The sequence below is a fragment of the Danio rerio genome, chromosome 21 (genome assembly GCF_052040795.2).
Source record: "Danio rerio strain M-AB ecotype USA chromosome 21, GRCz13ab, whole genome shotgun sequence".
Lineage (NCBI taxonomy): Eukaryota > Metazoa > Chordata > Actinopteri > Cypriniformes > Danionidae > Danio > Danio rerio.
Window position 1 is genome coordinate 45,043,619 of NC_141041.1, and position 25,836 is coordinate 45,069,454.

The window sequence follows — 25,836 nt, forward strand, 5'->3', positions numbered from 1 at the left end:
GTCCAGATGAAGGACCTGAAGTAGGTCTACATGCAAATGATGAGGGCGTGGCTCATGAGTTGTTTATAGTTTGTTTGTAGTTTCTGATTGGCCCAATGTCTAATGGGGTTTTACACTTATGAAATTTACATCTTAACAAGGAAACGTAAGTGACTGAGACTCATGATATGTACAATTCCATATACTGATCTCTTACTATTATACTATGTCTAGTTGTATCCACATTTTCGTTGTTTGGCACCTTTTAGAAGTGTCAGAGAAGATGCAAAAAGAGACTGATTAGACTGTGTGTCACTAACGATTTAATTACATTTAATTGACCTTTAATTCTATAGTGCTTTTACAATATAGATTGTGTCAAAACAGCTTGATATAGAAGATCATAGTAAATTAGAACAGTGTCAGTTCAGTTTTCAGAGTTTAAGTTCAGTTCAGTTTAGCTTAGCTCAGTGTGGTTTAAAATTCATTGCTGAGAGTCAAAACACTAAAGAGAAAATCCATTGATGCGCAGCTCTACAGGTCAAAACCATGCAAGCCAGTGGCGACAGCAGTGAGGAAAAGACTTCACCAATTAGCGAAAGTGTAGAATTAAAAAATCTAAAAAGAAACCAGGCTCAGTTGGGCATGACCAATTCTCCTCTGGCCAAACATCTTGTGCAGGGCTGTTGTCTAGGCGCCGGAGGCAGGAGAACACAGGACTCCTCTGTCCCTGAAGCGTCACAGGATGATGATAAGATGAGAAGATGACCAAAATCACCAAATGACCTTAAACAATTACTAATTGCACTAAAATGTTAGATTAACTACATGCACAAATATGTATTCTCTCAGTTCTACATGAGCTTGTTTGGTGCCACCTGGACACTGTTATCTTGTTAGACGAAATTAGAGTTAGTTTACACAGATTTCACTCCACATATAAACGCAGCAGCTTTCTGTTAACGTATAAGTTTATATATTAATGTAATGTGTCTTCACATGAAACTAATTTCAGATTTGAAGAGTATAAATGACAACCTAATTTAACTTACATTTTTAGAAACACCCTTAACATGAAATGACACTGATGTAAGCTACATTTTTGATTAGCAGGGTCTAAGGTGGATCTATTTTCACAGTATAATAATGAAAGAGGGGCTGTGAACCTTCATCTCCCATCTCTTTGATTCTGCAAGAATGATGCAGGAATAAATAGATGTATAACACTGATACATTACATTAACATTTTTTTTTTCATTTTATCAAATCAAATCACTTTTATTGTTACATAATAAGCAGCACGTGTGCTATGATGAGTGAAAAGCTTAGAAAAAAAAAGCTTGGAAAAGCTTATCCACAGCTTGCTATGACATACAAGCCTCAAACATCCATGCATTTTTTACTGCCCCAACATTATACTGCACATGCGCATCTCATGCAGTATTTCTTATTATTTCTCATTTCTCGGCAGTTGACACAACCACAAATGAAAAGTTTACATAATATAATTACACAAAAATAAATCTCACAAAATCCATTTTTTAGAAGGGCTACATTTTACTCTGAGTAGTAATTAGAACAGATCAGTCTACTGTACTTTGAACTATGGTGCACTATATTTTTTAGAAAGTAATGGTTTTGCTTGAGTATGATTTCTCAGTACACTTACCTCACTAAGGACATATCAGTTACAATCAAGAATTTAAACTACGTTTTAATACACAGACCAAAATATCTTAATTTAATTAACACAGCAAGATTAAGATTGAGAGAGTGAGTGGCAATGCAATTGGCTTATTTAAGGGATAGTTTACCTAAAACTGACTTACCCAATGTCCTAATAACATTGTCAGGTGTTAGAGTAAAACAACTCATAAAGGTTATGAATCAATTGAGGGTGAGTAAATAGTGACCTTTAAATGTTTCCTAATTATAGATGCACCAATATGGAGGTCATGTTGTACAAATCAAACATTTTGTAAGAAGTTTACATCATATTACATAGAAATGTATGTATATATATATATATATATATATATATATATATATATATATATATATATATATATATATATATATATATATTTATTTATTTATTTATTTATTTATTTATTTATTTATGTATAGCAGGTGGATGTTTCATATATAATTTTTTTTTCTTAACTTTTTCCCACTGACATCAAGGTTTGTCACTGATGTATTCGGCTATATTTGCATATTCTATAAGGTGATGGATTATAAAAGAAGCCCACAGCCAGTCTGCTACAGCTGGATTTAGCTATCATCTTCATTCTTCATTTGACTGAAACCATCTTGGGAGAGAGGCGCTTAATAAGTACATCATTTTTTTTTCTATTTACTATACATTTATTTCCCGTTTATTATGTTCTTAGGATTTGTTTATCATCTGTGCATTAAACTCATTTTTATTTGCATAATATGCTGCGTTTAACTATCCAGCTCTGAGCAAATCCTTGAGGATTTTGAAATTTGCTCACTGGCGATTGAGATTTCCTCAAGGAGATTTTTTCTCAAAATCTCTTCATAATCAACGTAAAACATTTTGAATGGAGAATTACACATTCAACAGCATCATTTTGCAGCTAGAAGGACTAAGGGTATCTGAAGAAGCCACGTATCCAGTTTTTGTATTCTTTCTGCTTTTCTATGTGGCAATTATGGTGCTCAACATTGGGATTTTTATTGTCATAACAACACATAGGAGCCTGCATGAACCCATGTACATGCTCTTCTGTAACTTGCCCATAAATGACATTCTTGGAAATTCCATCATGGTTCCTCGACTGCTTATGGACATTTTAAAATCACCATCTCAGCGCTATACCAGCTATGTTGAGTGTGTTGTTCAGGCATTCTCTACACACACGTATGGCACAACCTCCCACACCATACTAATAATCATGGCTATTGACAGATATGTGGCCATATGCAATCCACTCCGCTACCAAACTATAATGACAAACAAAACAGTGATCACACTATCGGCTTTAGCCTGGGGTATAGCACTACTGTTCATCAGCATCTTGATAGGCCTTACTTTGAGGCTGAGCCGCTGCAGAACGTTTATATCAAATCCTTTTTGTGACAATGCATCTTTGTTCAAGTTATCTTGTGAGGATGTGACTATCAATAACTTGTATGGACTGATATACACAGTGCTGCTGTTTGGCTCCTCTATGGGAAGTATTGCCGTTACATACATTAAAATAACTGCTGTTTGCTTAGTAACCAAGAGTAAAATGTTAAACAGCCGTGCACTCAAAACCTGCAGCACTCATTTGTCTCTCTATCTGATTATGCTCATCAGTGGCTTAATTATTATAGTGTTACATCGCTTTCCTGCATATTCAGATTACAGGAAAATTGCTTCCCTGCTGTTTCATATCATTCCAAGCATTTTGAATCCAATCATTTATGGCGTACAGAGCTCTGAAGTTAGACATGTTCTGATACAGGTGTTGAGCTTTAAAAAGCGTAGAGCTGTGAAAGATGTTTGAAAATAAAACTTTGAAATGGATAGCATTGTAATATGTTCTTTAAGACAGGTTCACAATTAACTGTTGATGTGCTTAAACTAATGTGTCACAAACTTGAAACATTTTTTTCTGTATTTGTATTGGGAATTGTTTAACAATATTGGATCTCATATTGCTGCTTTGTATTTTCCTGTATTTTTAGGATCAGAAAAATGAACAAACGTTCAAAATACAGATGTGAACACAGTACCAGATTAATGTTGAAGTGCATTTTAAATATACCTTTGATCCCTTTCACTCAATAAATGTATAACTGCTAAAAATGTAGAGTTTCATGGAGTGTTTTAAAGTAAAAAAAAAACATATACATACATATATATATATATATATATATATATATATATATATATATATATATATATATATATAGGTTTATATATATATATATATATATATATATATATATATATATATATATATATATATATATAGGTTTATATATATATATATATATATATATATATATATATATATATATATATATATATATATAATGAAGGTTCACATTGTTATAGAGATTACAGGATTTACAAAAAGATAAATATGGGATTGTACAAAAACATGAATATTTAAAAATAAAATGCCACAGAAACATTCATAAAGATGTACACAGCAATTTCCTCTGAGTAAAATTTACTCAGCTCAGAAAGTATTTGGTCCCTCTTTGTAATAAGGCACACAGGTTAGTAATAAGTAAAGCTGCTGTTTGTGGAGTTGCTTATTGATCGAGTTGATCTTCTGCTGAGATTTTGAGAAATTCGATGTATTACATTTAAGGCTGTGACTGAAGTCAGTAGTACAGTAGTTTTGTGTTTCTCTTCTGTTTCTGCTTAATAACAGCAGGTGTTCTTCGTCAGTCAATCATCACCTAATTAATCTTTTTATTGTCTCAATAACCTGAGTAACATTAACTCAATTCAGAGAGGGAGCAAATATTTTCTAAACTGAGTAAATTTTACGGAGAGGATTTTGCTGTGTTAGTTCCCTTTGGGCATGTATTCACATAAAACAACACACCACCACCAGAAACCTCTGGTGTTGCACAAATCAGTATGAATATTCTCACAAAACCAGTAAGAAAACTGACACAGGGGACTTCAAAACTCTAGACGTAAATTTCAACAGACATGTCACAGTAATAAAGATTCAGAGTAGGATCCAAAATGCAAGTAAAAGTTTATTTGACACAGTCAGAATAAGCCAGATAGGACATGGAAATAGTGTGGGTTCACTAGGAGTAAAGGGCTGAAGTGCACTGGAAACAGACAGACTGATCGGGTCCGGGAGCCACTCCTCACAGTTCTGAGCACAGACAAACACAATGAGCAAACACAACGAACTGAAAGAAACATAGAAGCGTCGCCCAGATATAGGCATGATAATAAGCCTCAGCTGGCGAGCTAATCAAAACAACTGAGTACCGTCATAGCACGTGACCATAATAAATACACATGGACAACCAAAACAAAACAAACCCACGTGACCAAACAGACAATCCGGAAAGCGCACAAACCGTGCAACCGTGATAAGACATGCCTGAGATTGGCTATATGGTCAAACACTAGAAAGGTACATACAGTAATTAGTGTATAACCTGATGGTCCAACACCAGCCACTTGCTTTAAGCTGTGTTCAAACTGTTGATACTTGTGTTAAGTAATTTTACTTTAAAAGTATTGCATTACAAATTAAAGCCTTATCTTATTAATCTTATTTTTAAAAAAACAAAAATATCAAAACATACTTCCACATTGCTTTCCTTAAAAGTTGCAATATGTAAGATCGACACCCAGTGGTTGAATAAGGTATTGCAGTTCAAAATTGAAACACTTTTTCACCTGGCCCCTTCTCTGATGACTCCACGTAAATGCAAGTTGCTAAACACTGTGTCCTAACAACCCATGACGCCATGTGACAAAATCAATATTTTACACGTTAAAGGAGTTTTAGTTTAAACCATAAACTGAAATTTCTATTTTCGAAAGAGTTTCTATCGGCTCTATTTTGACAATCCATGCGCAAAGCGCGGGGCGCAAACGCAATCAGGGCGTGTCAGAATCTGATTTTGCTAATATAAGGACGGAAAAATCCGCTTTGCGCCTTGGCGCATGGTCTAAAAGTTTATTTTTTCAATGAGTTATACTGTATGTGTGTTTTAAGAATAAACCAATCAGATTCTCATCTCCCAATCCCTTTAAGAGGCAGTTGCGTCGCGCCATGGCACATTTGCTATTTACATGACGTAAAGTAAGTGGAAGTGGAAAAATTAAGCATTTCACTAAAAAGAAAACAGTTAACAGAGCATCTGCAGAGCGAGAATGAGAGATAAATTATTAACTTTCACTTTCGCTCTCGTGGACATGGAAACCTTGTACGCACAGACATCAATTAGCCTATAAATAATTAATTTCATTTTTTAAAAGCAAATGTTTGTTTTAAAAACTATTTCAAAATTCAGTTCTAATTTTCAGCAAACAAATAAATGACCAATAAACATGCTGTGCCCCATATGGTCTAAAACCTGCAGGTGGGCAAATCTAAGCTTGTTTTTAATAAAACAAATATAAATATGGATATAATAAATAATACTGCTAATAATAATAACATTATGCAAAAGCAAAATGAATGAACTGAAAAAGCCTCCTGAGATGAAGAAGGCATGAAAGCAGTGTTTTTCATATTTATGAAGGCTAGAAAATAATATGTTTTGTAATATTTTAATTCTTTATATTTATATCCTATATATGTCCTTATTATATCCTATATATATATATATATATATGCTTAATATTTTAATTATTTTTCATATGTAAAGATATTTGCATATTGCTCTACATCTTGTGTGTTTTCAGCAGTGTGTAAGCGAGGCGCGACTTTGCGCTAGACTATAGACCGGCTTTGTTTTGGTTTATTGAAAAATCTTTAATAGTTTCTCAAAATAGCAATGCGCCTTTTTTTTTTAGATCAGAACGCCTATGGGCGTGTCATGCTCTGTCACCTGCATGTTGTTGTCACAGTCATTTGTGTTTGTTTTCTTGGTGCACATGGCATTGTTTTGACAGCTTGCCCTTGTGCTCCGCTGCCTCACTCCACCCACTCGTCAGTTAACTCATTAGATCATTATCATTTCATTATTTGCACCTGTCTCTAGTCTTATCCTTATTATTCTCTCTATTTACTCATCCTCTTTACAGGAACACACTCAGCATGTGTGTCAGGTCCTCCAACGGCTACTAGAGAATCAACTCTTTGTTAAGGCAGAGAAGTGAGAGTTCCACACTAGGTCGGTTGCGTTCCTTGGGTATGTCATCTCGGCTGAGGGAATCCGAGCTGATCCTAATAAGGTAAGAGCCGTTGCCGTATGGCCAGTCCCCAAAACCCACAAGGCTCTGCAGCGTTTCCTGGGTTTTGCCAATTTTTATAGGTGTTTCATCAGGAACTTCAGTCACATTGCTGCACCCTTACCGGCTCTCACCTCCACCAAGTTATTACTCAAGTGGAATACACAAGCTCAGGAGGCCTTTGGTGCTCTTAAGTCCCGTTTCACCTCTGCTCCTGTTATTTCTATGGAACAACAATTTATTGTTGAGGTAGATGCCTCTGATGTTGGGGTAGGTGCGGTCCTGTCCCAGCGCTATCCAAAGATGGGAAGGTGCATGAGCCCAGCAGAACGCAATTGCGACATTGGTAACAGGGAGCTGTTGGCAGTCAGGCTGGCTTTGGGTGAGTGGCGTCACTGCCTGGAGGGAGCAGCGTACCCCTTCTGGATGGACCATAAGATCCTTGAGTATATCCGTTCGGCCAAGAGATTGAGCGCACGCCAGGCTCACTGGGCACTCTTTTTGGTCGGTTTAACTTCATCCTCTCATACCGGCCAGGGTCCAAGAATATCAAGCCTGATGCCCTCTCTCGGCTGTTCGAGATCCCCAGTGGGGAGACCCCGGTTGAGTCCGTCCTCCCTGAGGTAGTGGTGGTTTGGTCCCTATCCTGGGGCATTGAGCAGCGGGTAATAAAGGCCGGACGAGGGATTGAGTTACCAGAGGGGTGTCAGGAGGGTCGGTTGTTTGTGCCGGATGTGCTGCGTTCCAAGGTTCTCCAGTGGGGCCATAAATCCATGAGGCCATGAGGTTGGATTGTCACCCAGGAATTTGGAGATCACTGGCTGCCATTCACCAGCGATATTTATTCTCTGGGGCCGGATGTCAGGCAGTTTGTGTTGGCTTGCTTGACATGTGCACAGAACAAGACATCTAACAAAGCACCCGTTGGTCTGCTCCAGCCTTTGCCCATCCCCTCTAGTCCTTGATCACACCAGGCCCTGGACTTCGTTTCTGGCCTTCATCCTCAGACCAACAGGCAGTGTGAGCGAGCCAACCAGTAACTCGAAAGAGCCCTCCGCTGCCTGACCTTCCAGAATCCTAGTTCCTGGAGCCAACAGCTCTCGTGGGTGGAGTATGCCCACAATGTCCAACGGTGCCGTCATACCTGGATGAGGGCTGAGGAGGTCTTGGCCCAGACTTTTAGATGAACCAAAGCAGCAGCTCACTGTCATCGGACTTCCCCTTCTCGATATGTTTGTGGTCAGAAGGTACAGTATGGTTATCCACCAAGGACTTTCCTCTCAGGATGGCCTCACGTAATTTGACACCCAAGTTCATTGTTCAAGGTTATTGTTTGAGTTAATTGTTCAAGTTCAAGTTATGGTCCTGACGAGAGGAGTTGGATTCCGGCTCGGCATGTTCTGGATCGGGCGTTGGTCGTGGACCTTTACCAGCGACTGGGTAAGCCCCTCCCCTGAGGCGCCAGGTGGCGCTCCTAGGCGAGGGGTACTGTCATGGTCTGTCACCTGCATGCTGTTGTCAGTCATTTGTGTGTGTTTTCTTGGTGCACATGGCATTGTTTCAACATCTCACCATGTGCTCCGCTGCCTCACTCCACCCACTCGTCAGTTAACTCATTAGATCATTATTATTTCATTATTATCCTTATTAGTCTCCCTATTTATTCTTCTCATTCTCATTGTCTTGTACCTGATCGTTTGTGTATGTTTACCTCACCTGGTGGTCCCTTAGATCTTGTCCTGTCCAGTCTCGTTACCATTTAGACTCCAGTGCTAGTTTTGATTTGTTTTGTTTGGACCTTTTTCCTTTTTTATCCTTTCATCAGATCGCTCCTGCTGCTATCTGCTTTCAGTCGTGGCAGACGCATCCCTCCACACTTCCTGCTTTAGTCTCTCTATACCGCCCACCAGCAATCTTCTCGTTCCCTCACTGGTCGCCTTGCATCCCGCCTGGGCACTCTCACTTCGGCCTTGTGTTCTCCTTATTGACTGCCAGATTGGACAGCTGTGCGCCTCCTGCTGGATTCAAATAGTGTTGCCTTTCACTTTAGTTTCTTCTTGCCCTGTTATTGACTGGTGGTTTGGATCGCCGGGTGTATGATAAGGCCTTTTTCTTATGGCTGAACAACTGCATTAACTACTAGACAACGTTAACCTTAGGTACTGATTATGTGCTTTTTTGAGTGTTAAATGCTACCAATTTGAGTTTGAAAAACATTTCACATGATAATTATTACCATGTTAAAAGCAGCAGCAGTCTCGAAAAAAAAATGTAAAAGTCTAAAAATGGATGTTTAAACAATCATTCACTCAGCATGTATTTTTTATAATGTTACAGAATTTTAAAATGTAATAGTTCGATTCTAATCCCTATCATTTTGTAACAAGCCACTTATTGCATCCTGTCTTGAATTTTTCATGTTTTCCCTTTTTCACTTGGCAATATCACAACTTTTTGTGGCCCTCTGGTTGGATCAAGCAAGCATGCTCAGTAGTATACTAATTAGACTCATGGGGAATGTCAACAAGTTTTTTTATTCGCATATAAAGTAGCCATGCAAACTAAATATATTCAGAGACAAGAAGATCATAATACCTAAACCATCATAAACAGAAAAAAATAACACTGAGCAAGAACAGGTGTAAAGTCACAGAGGAAACAATCCTTCGTTCAGAAAAGTCATATCAGGTATTGCATCTTTTAAATGTCATTTCATTTCTTAAAGTTGATTTCATAAAGTTAATTTCTTCAATTTTTGTAGGTTCTTTTGCAAAAAATATAAAATAATTTGGGTAAACTTGGCAGCACGATTTAAAGGCATGGTAAAAATGTTTCAAGCAACAAAAAATACAATAATATGGTAGATGTATACATTTGTACAAATTATTTAGAATTGTCTCTTTATATGTGTGTTTTGTTAGGTCAAGGATGGACAACCAGACATTCCAGTACAGCATACTATTAGTGGAGGGGCTGCAAGTTACATCTCAATCAACCCTTCCTACATTTATTCTTCTTTTGATAGTTTATGCATTTATAATGGTATCTAACATTGGGATGATGATTCAGATTTCAGCAGACAAATGTTTACACCAGCCTATGTATGTTCTTTTCTGTAACTTGACACTCAATGATGTTTTAGGGACAACTGTCTTTATGCCGCATGTACTGAAGAACTTATTGAAAGACCCATCTAAGTGCTATATCACATTTGTGGAGTGTGTTATTCAAGCTTATTTTACACATTTGAACGGTACAGCATCTCACACTGTGATAATGATTATGGCCTTTGACAGATATGTGGCAATATGCAATCCACTGCGATACCCGGCTATAATGACCAGTAATATGGTGGTTAAACTTTCGGTAGCAGCCTGGGCTGTTGCAGTCGTGCTGGTGGGAATATTGATCGGCCTCAGTGTGCGTCTCTCCCACTGCAGATCTGTAATTCAAGGCAACGTTTGTGACAATGCCTCATTATTCAAACTATCCTGTGAAAATACAGTGGTTAATAATGTATATGGATTGACTTTTACTGTTGTTTTGTTTACCTCTTCAGTAGTGTGTGTTGCATTGACATACCTCAAAATAGCAATGGTATGCTTTAAAAGTAAAAACAAAGCAACAAACAGCAAAGCTGTAAAGACCTGCAGCACTCACTTGACTGTTTATATAATCATGCTGATTTCTGGATCTGTTACAATTTTTCTTCATCGTTTTGTTACATACGCTGAAACTAGGAAATTAGCTGGTATAATATTTCATGTTATTCCACCAGGCTTGAATCCAATCATATATGGTATTCAGTCCAAGGAAATAAGACAAAAGATTCTTAAACTATTTAGAAATCAAGTAAATGCAAAGTGATTTTAATATATTTGCATGTTTATGGTAGATCTCTGTAATTACACTTTCTGTGATTACTAATCAGTTTATATTTATGCAGTAAATATACTGAAATGTACTATAGTTAGTATTGCATATACAGTGTAAATTTCTAATATTACTTCAGTAAAATAATTAAGTTGCCTCCTATTTATCAATGTATTTGCACATTTATTTAATTTTGTTTGTTTATTTAAAAAGGAGAATAGTGTCACAAGTAAGACCACTTTTTAAGATCACTATTAAATGTGCAATTAACACTATAATAGTGTATGCCTCTGTTTAAATATAAGAGCATGTACAACTTTTTGTAAAAACAATGTTGAAGTGTTCTCTGCTTCCAATTATTTTTACTGTTCTATTTTTTTATTTTCTGCTGATTGATATTGCCATCTGTTATTTGTTTTATTATTTTAAATTTTTATTATAATATAAGTTATACAAAGAGTAACACAAATAGTATTACTGTTACTTGTCATTCTTCTAGTTACTTAACTTGGCTATTGTATGAAAAGTATTGCATATTTAAAGATAAAAACCATATTATTCTACAAATGTATTTTGTATACACATATTTGTTTTGGTCCAAGAAAATATTTTATACTGACATCCTGAAAAAAAAAAACTAAATGGATTAAATATTTGTCATTAAATATTATAAATAATTGTGGCAATGATGAACACCAAACAGCCAAACAGGTCATCAACATGCTACATGTTACATTAAAGTTGCAGATTCAGCTTGAATAAGTAAGTTGTGATGTCTGCAAGAACAGAAAGAACTTTTCCATCACCAGTGTCATCAAGAATGAAACGTTTACTACGTAATCCTCGTTCTCTTAGAGGGGGAATGAAAATGCTATGTGGAAAAACTTCCACTATAGGGGAAATGTATGTAAAATGCCATAGCAATTGAACCTTACTACATCACTGGTGAGAGGTTTTCCAGTCTAACTGCGTAAGTGCACCATCATCACCAGAGACGCAGACCTCCAACGTGCCTCCTGGCCCTAACTTATCTTGCTTACATGTGAAGCGCTTAAATACGGTTTTTGATTTTTTTGGGAAGTCATAAAAAATACACCTTGATAAGTTCTAGGAATTTTAAAGTGTAGTGCCAATAGGGCAGAACGCTGCGGAGGCCACCTACTGCCCAATGGGGAGACCTGGTGACATTAACATATGAACTAACCCTGAGAAGGGGAGAGTACACTTATGACTGATGCTTAGCGGGACGGGAGGACACGGGCCCGCCTAAGAGGAGCGAACTATACCGTGACAGTGAAGCATATGGGATTGTGCATAGCAGGTACCTATACCCAGAACTCGGGCTGACCAAGTGGGCATGCAAACACCGTAATGGGCCAGGCACCTGACTCCTCCACTGAGTGTGAACTCTAGAAAAAATAATATGCTGAACTATAGCTCTGATCTATGACAATGGTAACCATGTACTCTATCTCCTATTATGATTATGCAAAATATAGATGTTGATTTAGAATTTAGAATTATCCAAAATGTAGATGTTGATTGAGAATTGGTTTTATGCACTTCGTCAGTGTGCTTTAAATCAATTAGTGCTCAAATATAGTTTCTCACAATTCTAAATCCTTTATCATCCAGATGCTGAAAGACCCTTTGTTGTGGGAACTGAGCTTCCAACACTGGATTGAAGTAATTCTCTCACAACTGCAAGGTTCACCACTTAAACTATCTGTTTACTACTAAATAAAACTGTCAAACAGAAATATGATGAGGGCAACTGTGAGCTGCTAACCATAGCCCCTTTCACACATACAGACCTTTCCGGAAAATTGCCGGCAATTTTCCGGAAAGGTTGTATGTGTGAAGAGGTCCTTTTTGAAAATACCGTTAAATTCGTTCTGGCTTTTTTCCGGAAAGAGAAGTTGTAACATTACCGGCAATTTGCCGGAATGCTGCGCTGTGTGAATGCAGAAGGAAGATTGCCGTAATAAGCGCGTGCACGTCTAGAACGTGCTGACGTGAGACGTCTGCTTTAGCCAATCACAACAGTCAGACGCATTTACGTCCGCGCGGTTTGTGAGGATAAAAGCCTTTGAATATTTTTCCAGACACATTTAGCTGCTAGAAGTTAGTCAGATCACGTTTATATGTTCTTCTTAATGCCAACTGTGCAAATAATCATCGATGAGATGCTTATGATAAGCCGTTGTTTGTTTACCTTCAAGCTTTGCGTGTGCCTGTGATACAGCCTATGAGCGCCTGCACACGCACATATTATGAACATCTCGACATCAGAAAGTGATCCTGCGAAAGTTGTTCACAATATTGATCATCCACAGAGTTTGTAATTTAGTCAAATGTTTACAAATACAAGCGCAGCCGTTTAAAGCTCATTTGTGGTGAATGATGTCAGAATTTACCGGTATTTTGGAATAGATGTGTGAATGCTCTTTTCCGGAAAATTTCCGTAACGTCCTCGCCTGTGTGAACAGCGCTTTTTTTGAATATACCGGTAAAGTCGTTCCGGAAATTTTCCGGATATTTACCGGTATCACTGTGTGAAAGGGGCTCATGAATGCAGCATTTAAAAAGTGTAGACATTGACTGATGGTTGCTAAACCTCAATTCCTTGTTTAAAAAGACCCCAAGCAACTGGAAAACTTCCCCTCTACCCAAAGAATTAAAATCAGGAAAGTTTCATGGGCACTCTTTTTTGCATGCCTCTCTTTCACAGAGACCAATTGTCTCCATTACAGGAACAAAAAGGCTGATACTCTGTCTCAGTAGTGCCATTATGAAGTTTGTCCCAAGACTGAAGAACCTGTTAACCCGTTTTTTGCTGCTTAAGTCCAATCGGACATCAATACTAGATCAGCCATGTTCAAAGACAAGAAAGCTCACCCAACAAAACATTTGTTCCCCAAAAGGTGTCTCTCATCAAAAGCTCATTCAGACAGTCACTCAGCTCCAGGTACCATGCATTCTGACACCACAACATTCATTCAAAACAAATCTGTCAGATGCACAAGACTCAGAGACAACTTTCTGCTAGCTTGCTCCGACTCATGATTTCTAACATAGAAAACATAAAATAGGTCAGATTCAAAGAAAAACAAAAAAAAAACTTTTTTGCCGACCCACTTCAGCAAAAACAAACGGTTACTTGTCATCCTTGGTCACACCACGTCACCATAGATTGCATCGTGATTCTTTCAGTTGTTTAAGGTCACATCACCATCCTCACAGCGATTGAAAAAAGCCAAACCTGTTGATTAATTTTCACTGCCACTGAAACAGCCCTGATGAAGCTCTGATGTAAATATGTATTCTGTACAACACATACAGAGCTCTCAATCTCTCCCTGTGTTTTTTTTTTTTTGTGTGTGTTTTCTTTGCTTGGTGAGCATACTGATCTTCCATCCCCTTGTTGCACACATAGGGCTCTATTTTGACGATCCATGCACAATGCGCAGGGTGAAAACACTTCATGGCGTGTCAGAATCCACTTTTGCTAATATAAGGACGAAAAAATGCACTTTGCGCCATGGCGCATGGTCTAAAAGGGTTTATTTTCTTAATGAGTTATAGGTGTGTTTTGAGAATAAACCAATCAGAGTCTCATCTCCAATTCCCTTTAAGAGCCAGTTGCGTCGCGCCATAAGCGCATTTGCTATTTACATGACGTAAAGTTTGTGTAGGTGGAAAAAACTGAGCATTTCACTAGCAAGAAAACAGTTAAAGAGCATCTACCGCGAGAATGAGAGATAAGGCATCTCATAATCTAGTTTCACTTTCTCTCTCGTGGATAGGGAAAGCTTGTACGCACAGACATCAATTAGCCTAGAAATAATTAATTTCATTTGTTAAGCGCAAAGATTTGTTTCAAAACTATTTCTAAATTCAGTTCTAATTTCCAGCAAACAAATAAATTAACAATAATTACGAAGTGTGTTAAAAAAACTGAGTTATATCCTAAAACACATGCTGTGCCCCATATGGCCTAAAACCTGACAGGTGGACAAATCTAAGCTTGTCTTTAATAAAACAAATATAAATATGGATATAATAAATAATACTGCCAATAATGATAACATTATACAAAAGCAAACTGAATGAACTGAAAAAGCCTCCCGAGATGAAGAAAGTATGAAGGCAGTGGTTTTTAAATTCATGCAGGCTAGAAAATGATATATTTTGTAATATTTTTTTGCTTTATATTTCTATCCTATATAAATCCTTATTAAATCCTATCCTATATATATCCTTAATATTTTATATCTTTTTCATTTGTAAAGATATTTGTGTATTGCTCTACATCTTGGGTCTATTAAACAGTGTGTAAGCCAGGTGCACTCTGAGCCAGACAATAGACCAGCTTTATTCTGGTCTAAAGAACAGACTATTATAGTTTCTCAAAATAGCAACGCGCCAGCAGCCCGCCAAAACACGCCTGCTTTTTTAGACCAGAACGCCTATGGGCGCACATATGTGCACATAAATGCATTTGCTATTTAAACAGCGTGGCCCAACACCTCAAAACGACTCTTGCGCCAAGCTGAAAGTAGCAAATAACAATTGCGTCGCGCCTTGCGCCACATTGCGCCGGGTGTATGATAAGGCCCATACTCTTAACAAAACATTTTCACCTGGATTTTATAACAAAAACAAAGCTGTTAAAAGAGGTAAAGTTGAGCTTATCTAAATGTAATACCATTTTTTTATTCAAAAGTGTCACTTTTTGCACCATATCTTGAATTTCAGAGTTTTTTTTTTTTACTTGGCAACGACACAACTTTTCCTGTGGCCCTCTGTTTGTAACAATCAAACATGCTCAGTTGTACACTAATCAGACTCTTGGGGTATGTCGACAAAAAGTTTTTGTTTTTTTAATTCGCATATAAAGTAGCCAAGCAAACTAAATACATTCAGAGAAGGAAGGTCATGATAACTAAGTAAACAGAATAAATAACACTGCGCAAGGACGAGTGTCAAGTCACAGATGCACAAATCATTTAGGCACTACTCTTCAAAAAAATCATACAGGTATTGTAAATTTTAAATGTGATTTAATTTTACATGCTCACATTTAGGTTCTTTTTCATGTATAAAATTACTTGAGAAAACTTGGCAGCACTTTCAAACGCATAGTAAAATTCATTGTAATGACAAAAAAAATGAAAAGAACAAGGTGAAATATGGTAGATTTATACATGTGTACACATTATTGAGAACTGCCACTTTATTTGTGTGTTTTGTTTAGGTCAAAGATGGACAACCAGACATTCCAGTACAGCAAACTATTAGTGGAGGGACTGCAAGTTACATCTCAATCAACCCTTCCTACATTTATTCTTCTTTTGATGGTTTATGCATTTATAATGGTATCTAACATTGGGATGATGGTTCTGATTTCAGCAGACAAATGTTTACATCAGCCTATGTATGTTCTTTTCTGTAACTTGACGCTGAATGATATTTTAGGGACAACTGACTTTGTGCCGCCTGTGTTGAGGAATTTATTGATAGAGCCTTCTGAGCGCTATATCACATTTGTGGAGTGTGTTGTTCAAGCTTATTTTGCTCATTTGAACGGTACAGCATCTCACACTGTGATAATGATTATGGCCTTTGACAGATATGTGGCAATATGCAATCCACTGCGATACCCGGCTATAATGACCAGTAATATGGTGGTTAAACTTTCGGTAGCAGCCTGGGCTGTTGCAGCTGTGCTGGTGGGAATATTGATCGGCCTCAGTGTGCGTCTCTCCCACTGCAGATCTGTGATTCAAGGCAGCATTTGTGACAATCCTTCATTATTTAAACTATCCTGTGAAAATACAGTGGTTAATAATGTATATGGATTAACCTTTACTGTTGTTTTGTTTACCTCTTCAGTAGTGTGTGTTGCATTGACATACCTCAGAATAGCACTGATATGCTTCAAAAGTAAAAACAAAGCGACAAACAGCAAAGCCATCAAAACCTGCAGCACTCACTTGACTGTTTATATAATCATGCTGATTTCTGGATCTGTTACAATATTACTTCATCGTTTTCCTGTATATGCTGAAACTAGGAAATTAGCTGCCATAATCCTTCATGTTATTCCACCAGCCTTGAATCCAATCATATATGGTGTACAATCCAAGGAAATAAGACAAAAGATTCTTAAACTATTTAGAAATCAAATAAATGCAAAGTGATTTTATTTTATTTACATGTTTATGGTAGAACTCTGTAATTACACTTTCTGTGATTACTAATCAGTTTATATTTATGCTGAAATTTACTATAGATAGCATTGCATAAACTGCATAAATGTATAATATTACTCCAGTAAAGTAATTAAGTTGCCACCCATTTATCAATGTTTTTTTTTTTGTGAAATTTAAAACACACATTTGTTTAATTTTTGATTGTGTATTAAAAAAGTTAAACTCTGTCACAAGATCCCTTTTCTTTTAAATGCACATTTACAGTTTTTCTTAGTCACTTTGGTGCGTTTCTCACAACACTATTTATATTTGCTCAACAGTTAATGCCTTTCTCAAAACAATTAGTCATTTGTGCACATCATAGTAGCAGTGTCTCATTCCTTCCAACAAATTGCGAATGCTTTTGGACATGCATCAATTGCTTTCATACAAGTTTCTGCTGTTTATAACATTATAATTCGCTTATGTCATGTCAGTCAAAATTAACTAAACTTGTGAATGCTGAATAGTCATCCCATATAAAACTAATAGTCCTTATTTCAGTACTTGAGTCATTACATCCACAAATGTTGAACTAGTTGTCAAAATCTGTCACGCAAAAAAATTATAAACATTAAAAAAATAAATAAATAAATCCTGAAAATGTCTTCTAAATTGAACAATTTCATGAATGATTTACAGACCTGTGTATGCTGTAGGTTCAGTTTTAATATGTACTGCAATATTGTTTACAGTTGTGCACAGCTCAACTCAAAGGAAGTTTATGTTTGTTGTAAATAAGGGTGTATTTATCCTTTTGCACAATGCTGTGAATAAATTATAATTGCAAAGAGCAAATGCAGTAAAAATGTGAAACATATCAGTGTCTTGTACTCGGATACCTCAATAAATGCAGTGATGTCTAACTTTACGGTAGTTTTCAAATGGCTGTGTAAATAGTATATAGTGCTGTCTTGGGCATTTTCAGGAAGTGTCACCAAAATCAGATGTTTTTTTTGCATTGGAAAAAAAAACAGAATAAAGTGTCATAATGAAAACATGATAAAGGCATTTGACTATCTTCTTCATAAACAATGGTGTCAGGACACTTCATCTTAAATACTTGCTTTTGAGGAATGAGCTATCCAATTTAAGCAAATGTCACGCTTTTGCAGGTTACAAACTAGGTTTTGCAGTCTGTACTAATTGTTTTGATAAATGCATTAACTGTTGTGCAAATGTAAAGAGTGTTGTGAGAAATGCACCAAAGCCACTGAGCAAAACTGTAACACTATAATAGTGTATGCCTCTAATGTTTAAATATAAGAGAGCTATTTGTAACTGTAAAATATTTCATTTTTATTATAAATTAAGCAAAGAGCAACACAAGTAGTATTACTGTTGACAGTCATTCTTCTAGTTATTTAACTTAGCTAATGTATGAAAAGTATTTAAAGATAAAAGGCATATTATTCTACAAATGTATTTTGTATAAACATTTTTTTTTCGTTCCAAAAAATTATTTTATACTGACGTCCTGATAGAAACGACGAAATAGATAAAATATTTGCCTTTAAATTTCACAAATAATTGTGGCAATGATAAACACCAAACAGCCCAAAAGGTCATCAACATGTTACATGTCACATCAAAGTTGCAGATTCAACTTGAATAGGTAAGTTGTGATGTCTGCAAGAACAGAAAAAACTTTTCCATCACCAGTGTCATCAAGAATGAAACGATTACTACGTAACCCTCGTTTTCTGAGAGGGGGAATGAAAATGCTATGTGGAAAAACTTCCACTATAGGGGAAATGTATGTAAAACGCCACAGCTATTGAACCTTAATACACTTTTAGACATTTCAAAGGGTTTTTACAGTAACTGTATTTGAGATTTACAGTATACAATCGTAAATTAGTTTACAGCATGTTTCCGTATTGTCTGAAAATGGTTAATTACTGTAAAAACCAAGGAAACAGTTACCTACTGCAAACCTCATTTTATTAATGTTATTTTAGTACTATTGACATAAAAAAGACACGATTACAAAATATTAACAAAATAAACACTGTTTATTTAAAACATTGGAGATGCTTAAAACATTTAAGAAAACTGTGTAAAAACATTACATTTCAAACATTCGAATTATCTTCCTTTAAGAAAAAAACATTGAAAACGACAAAGCACATGAACACATGTACAAAACTAATTTAAGTGTCTGACCTGCATATTGTTGAGAGAAAAAAAAAACAATTGTACTTAGTACTACTTACATTAAATCAGACACAATTACAAAAAATTCCATTCTTTAAATCCAACTGATCTTCCATCCCCTTGTTGCACATGTAAACTTAACAAAACATTTTCATCTGGATTTAATAACAAAACCAAAGCTGTTAAAAAAAAGTTAAATTGAGCTTATCTAAATGTAATACCATTTTTTTTTTATTCCAAAGTGTCACTTTTTGCACCCTATCTTGAATTTCTGAATTTTTTTTTTTTTTTTTTTTTTTAACTTGGCAACGTCACAACCTTTACTGTGGCCCTCTGTTTGTAACAATCAAACATGCTCAGTTGTATACTAATCAGACTCTTGGGGTATGTCGACAAAAAGTTTTTGTTTTTTTTAATTTGCATATAAAGTAGCCAAGCAAACTAAATATATTCAGAGAAGGAAGGTCATGATAACTAAGTAAACAGATTAAATAACACTGCGCAAGGACAAGTGTCAAGTCACAGATGCACAAATCATTTAGGCACTACTCTTCAAAAAAATCATACAGGTATTGTAAATTTTAAATGTGATTTAATTTTACATGCTCACATTTAGGTTCTTTTTCATGTATAAAATTACTTGAGAAAACTTGGCAGCACTTTAAAAGGCATAGTAAAATTCATTGTAATGACAAAAAAAAAATGAAAAGAACAAGGTGAAATATGGTAGATTTATACATGTGTACACATTATTGAGAACTGCCACTTTATTTGTGTGTTTTGTTTAGATCAAAGATGGACAACCAGACATTCCAGTACAGCAAACTATTAGTGGAGGGACTGCAAGTTACATCTCAATCAACCCTTCCTACATTTATTCTTCTTTTAATGGTTTATGCATTTATAATGGTATCTAACATTGGGATGATGATTCAGATTTCAGCAGACAAATGTTTACATCAGCCTATGTATGTTCTTTTCTGTAACTTGACACTGAATGATATTTTAGGGACAACTGTTATTTTGCCACGATTGTTGAGGAATATATTGACAGACCCATCTGAGCGCCATATCACATTTGTGGAGTGTGTTATTCAAGCTTATTTTGCTCATTTGAACGGTACAGCATCTCACACTGTGATAATGATTATGGCCTTTGACAGATATGTGGCAATATGCAATCCACTGCGATACTCGGCTTTAATGACCAGTAATATGGTGGTTAAACTATCAGCAGCAGCCTGGGGTGTTGCAGTCGTGCTGGTGGGAATATTGATCGGCCTCAGTGTGCGTCTCTCCCACTGCAGATCTGTGATTCAAAACTACATTTGTGACAATGCCTCATTATTTAAATTATCCTGTGAAAATACGGTGATTAATAATGTATATGGATTAACCTTTACTGTTGTTTTGTTTACCTCTTCAATGGGGAGTATTGTACTGACATACCTCAAAATAGCACTGATATGCTTCAAAAGTAAAAACAAAGCGACAAACAGCAAAGCCATCAAAACCTGCAGCACTCACTTGACTGTTTATATAATCATGCTGATTTCTGGATCTACTGCAATATCTCTTCATCGTTTTCCTGTATATGCTGAAACTAGGAAACTCGCTGATATAATCTTTCATGTTATTCCACCAGGTTTGAATCCAATCATATATGGTGTACAATCCAAGGAAATAAGACAAAAGATTTTTAAACTATTTAGAAATGACGTAAATGCAAAGTGATTTTAATTTATTTACACTTTTTGGTAGAAAACTGTTATTACACTTTCTATAAATTACTATGTTTATACAGTAAATAGACTGTAATTTACACATAGTTATCATTGCATAAACAGCATAGTTTTTTATAGTAATTAAGTAATTAATTAATTAAGTTACTCTACCACCCTTTTATCAATGTTTTTAAATTTCTTATGTAATACATCTTATTTAATCTTATTTTGACTCCAAACTTCTTCAAATATAAACAGTGTCACAAGTAAAAGCACCTTTCTCCTAAACATGCTAATTTAGCAGTACTGTTCTATATTAATGTATGCTTCTAATGTTTAAATATATGAGCAGGTAAAGTCATATGTAACTACAATGTGCAAGGCTTAGGGTGCTGTCTGTGTCACAATTACCAGCGATCAAATCCTTATAGATTGCTGGTAAACACATCTAAACAAATCACTTAGAATTACAACCCCGCCATTATATGGACTACAAGATCCAGTCATGCACTGCACACACACACTGGTTCCTAATCCTGTCTGATTACAAACACTCACAGCTGAAGCTGCTCATGGAATGATTACAGGACTATATAAACAGCACACACACACACACACATATCAGTGCTGAGTCTTGTTATATTGAAGTGAAAACATTAAAATACATCTTCCTTTCATTGTCTTGCCGTGTTGACTGGTTACTGATTTCTAATAGTTACTTAGGGAATGAATCAAAAGCATTGCATATTTAAAGAAAAAAATAATATATCACACTTTTTTTTTTTTCAAGAGAAATCGCATTTATTTTTTATTTGAGGACCCGAAAGAAAATGATGGTATTTTTCAATATTGGCAAGAAACAGGATAAAATATTGACCTTTTAATATCACAGATATTTGTGGCCACAATAAACATCAGACAGCTTAACAGGTCATCAACATGTTTTATGTCACAGTGAAGTCGCCGGTTCAGCTAGTTTAGTTAAGTTGTGATGTCTTACTCTCACCTAAAATTCGTATTGTTTTTCAAGAATATCTCGAAATCTATCTCCCTCACCAATGTGAACAAGAATGCGAGTGGGAGTGTTTGAAATACAGACTTCTGCTATCTGAGCTGCATCCAGTGCTTTTTGATGGGCTAACCCCACCCCTAACCCTACCTCTCACAATGACGTCACTCCATTTGAGAGCATTGTGTCTGACATTGCATTGCTGAGTAATGCAATCTCAGCTTGCATCATAAAGGCTGCATCCAGATACTATTTCTTTAAAATGAAAGGTTGCTATCAAATATTACATACACATGCGTTACTGCTGATGATTTAATTGAATATTCATCACTGATTAGGTAGAATTCTAAGTATGAATATGCTAATTACTATACTTTGGCAAAACCCAACGAAAAAGCAATGGCAAAAGAAAGCAAAAAGAGAAACTTTTAACAGAATGTGATTTGAAGGTGCTGCTTTCGGAGGTAGACTGGAGAAAAACGTCATTTGTTAAGTCAAGTTTGTCCTCCGGAATTAATAACAAAAGAAAGGAATAGAGTGAGACAGTTTAGCTGATGCGGTTAACACAGTTGGGTCTGAACACTGCATGAGTGGATTAAAAAAGAAATAGTGCAATGTAAAGGTGTAAAATGTTGTAGTGTCTTCAACAGTGTGAGTGGCATAGCTCGTAAAACGCATGGCATCATGTTTTGACACGTTCAAGCATAAACTCGGTTCGAATCCAGCGTCTGATCAACTCATTCTTCTTTTTTTCTCCCCTCTACATATCAGATTTTGCCTTTACTCTTCATCACGAGGAAGACAAATAGGAATCATTAATAAGTCTGTGCATCATATTTTATTTGCACATTTATTGAATGGAAATGTTTCTGATTCACGTATGCAAACTCATCTTCAGATAGCGTCTTTATACCAATGTGCGTGCAGTCGATCGCTCCGATTACATTGGGGAAAAACGGCGAATGCTGTAAATTGCACTTTAATGTTTGGCTGATCAACTGCATGGTATGGAAACCCTATAAACCTGCTAGACATGCGGGTAAATCCGTCCCATACAGCTGCCAGTGCACGGCTCAAAGACACTTTGTAGAGTGCAATTTAACACAACTGCCTCTAGGAGTCACCAATGGAAATAAAATCGACACACACAAGAAATGTGCGTACGCCAGGCATGAAGTTGGCGTGAACCTGCGCACATTCCCACGTTCATTTTATTGTTAGTAAATCCCAACATGAGCGTGAAACCTGGCGTTTGCAAAGTTTTTGTGCGCACGCATCGTTGATACATGAGGCCTCTGATCCGTACGTTTGACACCCCTACCCTAAGTCATTAAATAACCATTACATGGGAATAATTTAGAAAGAATTTAGATCAGAGGTCGCTAATTTGCTTTCACCTAGCTAATTGTCGTCTATGGATATTTAAATTACTACAGTTTGTTGGGAAAACGTGCCAGTCCCCGAAGGGGCAGTATGCTGCAGAGGCCATGTGTTAGCAATATGGACATATGGACTAGCCCTTTCCAGGGGATTGCTACTCCAAACTTAGTTTCCTCCCGATTGACCAGGGTTACCCAGTAAACAGGAGGAAACCAGCTCCACTCAAAGATATAAAACCTTGCAAATATATTAATTGTCACCCAGCCCGCAGCTCTACAGATATCTGTGAGAGAGGTGCTGCGTGCTAATGCAAAAAAAAGAGGAGGCAGGTTGCATGTTCAGCCCCTGCTCTCTAAATAGGGTGGTAGGAACCTTGGGTTCATAGCTGCATTGGGGTCTCAGTATCATGTCAGTGTAGAGCTGTCTTCATAGACAGAATTTTTACGGATACTAAGTCAAGTGGTTCGAACAGATCTCTCTGCAGTTTCGCCAGGACAGCAGAAAAATCCCAAGAGGGCAAGATGGGGGTAGGGGTGGATTTCGCCTTGCACCTCTGAGAAACTGGATGATTAGATTATTCTTCCCAAGCGTGCTGCCATCCACGGCATCAAGGTGAGCCTAGATGGCTGCAATGTAAACCTTTAGTGTAAAGGGTGACAGCCTATTCTCCAGCTTATCCTGAAGGAAGCACAACAGAATGCTAATGGCAAGTTCGGGGGTCTTCTCGGAGTGAATAGTCTCCACTTTAGTATGTAGGCATGCCTCATAAAGCTAGCAGATGCTGGTATACCACTTAAGTCTTCCACGTTCTGTCTATGGCCTACACGTGGAGGTTCCAGAGCTCTGGGCGTGGGTGCCAGAGGGTGCCCTGTCCCTACTAACCAGGCTAGCAGAGCTTGCACTAATGGCATTATCGGAGCAATTGCTGACATGCTAGTGGATGGAACTGCTTGGGAGGGGAGGGCTCACCCCGGGAAGTGGAGAGACCTGAGGAAGAGCTGAAAATAAGACATTGTCTCTTACCTTTCTTACTATTAATCAACAGAAGTGTGAAGATAGATAAACATAATTACAAATGTACATGTACAGTGGGTGTGTACATAATTACACATGTCCATGTGCAATGCGTATGTACAGTTCAAATAAATGAATCAGTGCAATGCGGTGTAATAGTTATATGCAATTTTTAAATGTGCAAATGTTAAATAGTGCAGTGATTATGAGGAGTATAAGTTAGAGAAGATTGGGTGGTGTATTAGGAGGGCAAAAGAATGCAAAAGAGTCAGTGGGGGGCAGAGTTCAAAAGGGAGACAGCTCTGGGGGAAAAGCTGTTCCTTAAGGCTGATTTATACTTCTGCGTCAAACACAGGCGTATGCTATGGCGCTGACACATAGCCCTTCACCGTGGCCGTCGGCGTCACTGACATGCACCTCTCAAAAAATGTAACTACACGTCGCAACAACGCGTAGCGCAAGCTCTGTGATTGGTCGGCTTGGTATCGCTGATGAGTCTGGGCGGGACCAAGAGCCGCATGAATGGTGCGAGCCTGATGGAGCGATTGTTTACAAGTGTGGAGTCCCATGAAGGAGCTCCGGATGGAAAGTTTTCTTTTGCGTTTACATCATAGTTAAAGTTGTTGCACGTCCGCCGGTTCCTGCCTCAAAATGAGCGAGTTTGAGCCACTTGTACAACTGTTCAGGAAAAGCTAAACAGAAGCGAAGAAACTCGACACAGAGAAACATTTACACCTCACTGCCAACTAGCGTTTCGGAAGTGTTAATGCAGACCAACAGAGACAGCGCGCAGAAGTATACATGCACAGCTGCGCGCGTTGCCTGTGCCGTGAGTTACGCCGGTCACTTGACGCAGAAGTATAAACCAGGCTTTAGTCTGCTGGTTTTAGTCCAGGAAAGCCTGAAGCACCTGCTAGAAGGCAGGAGAGAAAACAGTCTGTGAGCTGGGTGAGAGGAGACCTAAAGAACACTGCGTGCTCAGTGCAGACAGTGTTTCTTCTGGATGTCCTCTACGGCTGGCAGTGTGGCCCCTGTGATGCGTTGGGCAGTTTTCACCACCCGCTCCAGTGCCTTACGCTCAGCAACAGAGCAGCTTCCATACCAGACTGTGACGCAGTTGGTCAGGATGCTCACTATTGTGCAGCGGTGGAAGTTCACCAGGATGGCTGATGAAAGCCGGTTCTTCTTAAGTTGCCTTAAGAAAAATAGAATGCACGGTATGGAACTAACCCAGCCGGGACTCGAACCAGTGACCTTCTTGCTGTTAAGCAATCATGCTACTCACAGCGCCAACATGACGCCTATTTGTTTTGTTTAAATCTAAATTAGTCTTGACAAACTGTATATATAAAATGCAACTTTAAAGTGCACAGGGTTGGGGTTGGGGGGACGGGTTGCATACCCAAATGACCCAATTAGTTGAATGATCCAGCCATGTTCTCAGCAAACACAGATGATCAGCAATCCACCTATCACAGAATAGAGCTGTACCTTTATCTTTACTCATGGGATGTTGTGACAACCATATAAGAAAGGCAAACAAATCCA

General features: G+C 37.3%; 4 protein-coding genes across 5 annotated transcripts; all 4 read left to right on the forward strand.

Annotated features, from left to right (window-relative positions):
• The first annotated feature begins 2,546 nt into the window (after positions 1–2,546).
• or70b1 (olfactory receptor, family 70, subfamily B, member 1) lies at positions 2,547–3,497 on the forward strand. The gene is given in 1 exon segment (NM_131083.1): positions 2,547–3,497. A coding segment is annotated over 1 exon segment (951 nt).
• Positions 3,498–9,446: 5,949 nt separating this feature from the next.
• or70a12 (odorant receptor, family 70, subfamily A, member 12) lies at positions 9,447–11,314 on the forward strand. Its single transcript, NM_131742.2, is given in 2 exon segments — positions 9,447–9,565; positions 9,799–11,314. A coding segment is annotated over 1 exon segment (939 nt). The 5' UTR covers positions 9,447–9,565; positions 9,799–9,805; the 3' UTR covers positions 10,745–11,314.
• Positions 11,315–15,683: 4,369 nt separating this feature from the next.
• On the forward strand, positions 15,684–17,868 carry or70a2 (odorant receptor, family 70, subfamily A, member 2). Its single transcript, NM_131741.2, is given in 2 exon segments — positions 15,684–15,790; positions 16,008–17,868. A coding segment is annotated over 1 exon segment (939 nt). The 5' UTR covers positions 15,684–15,790; positions 16,008–16,014; the 3' UTR covers positions 16,954–17,868.
• Positions 17,869–19,668: 1,800 nt separating this feature from the next.
• On the forward strand, positions 19,669–21,562 carry or70a17 (odorant receptor, family 70, subfamily A, member 17). 2 transcript variants are annotated; one of them, XM_087299065.1, is made up of 3 exons: positions 19,669–19,730; positions 19,950–20,975; positions 21,024–21,500. In XM_087299065.1, the coding sequence occupies exons 1-2, from the start codon at positions 19,687–19,689 to the stop codon at positions 20,893–20,895; spliced, it is 990 nt and encodes a 329-aa protein (XP_087155191.1). In that variant the 5' UTR covers positions 19,669–19,686; the 3' UTR covers positions 20,896–20,975; positions 21,024–21,500.
• The last annotated feature ends 4,274 nt before the right edge of the window (positions 21,563–25,836 follow it).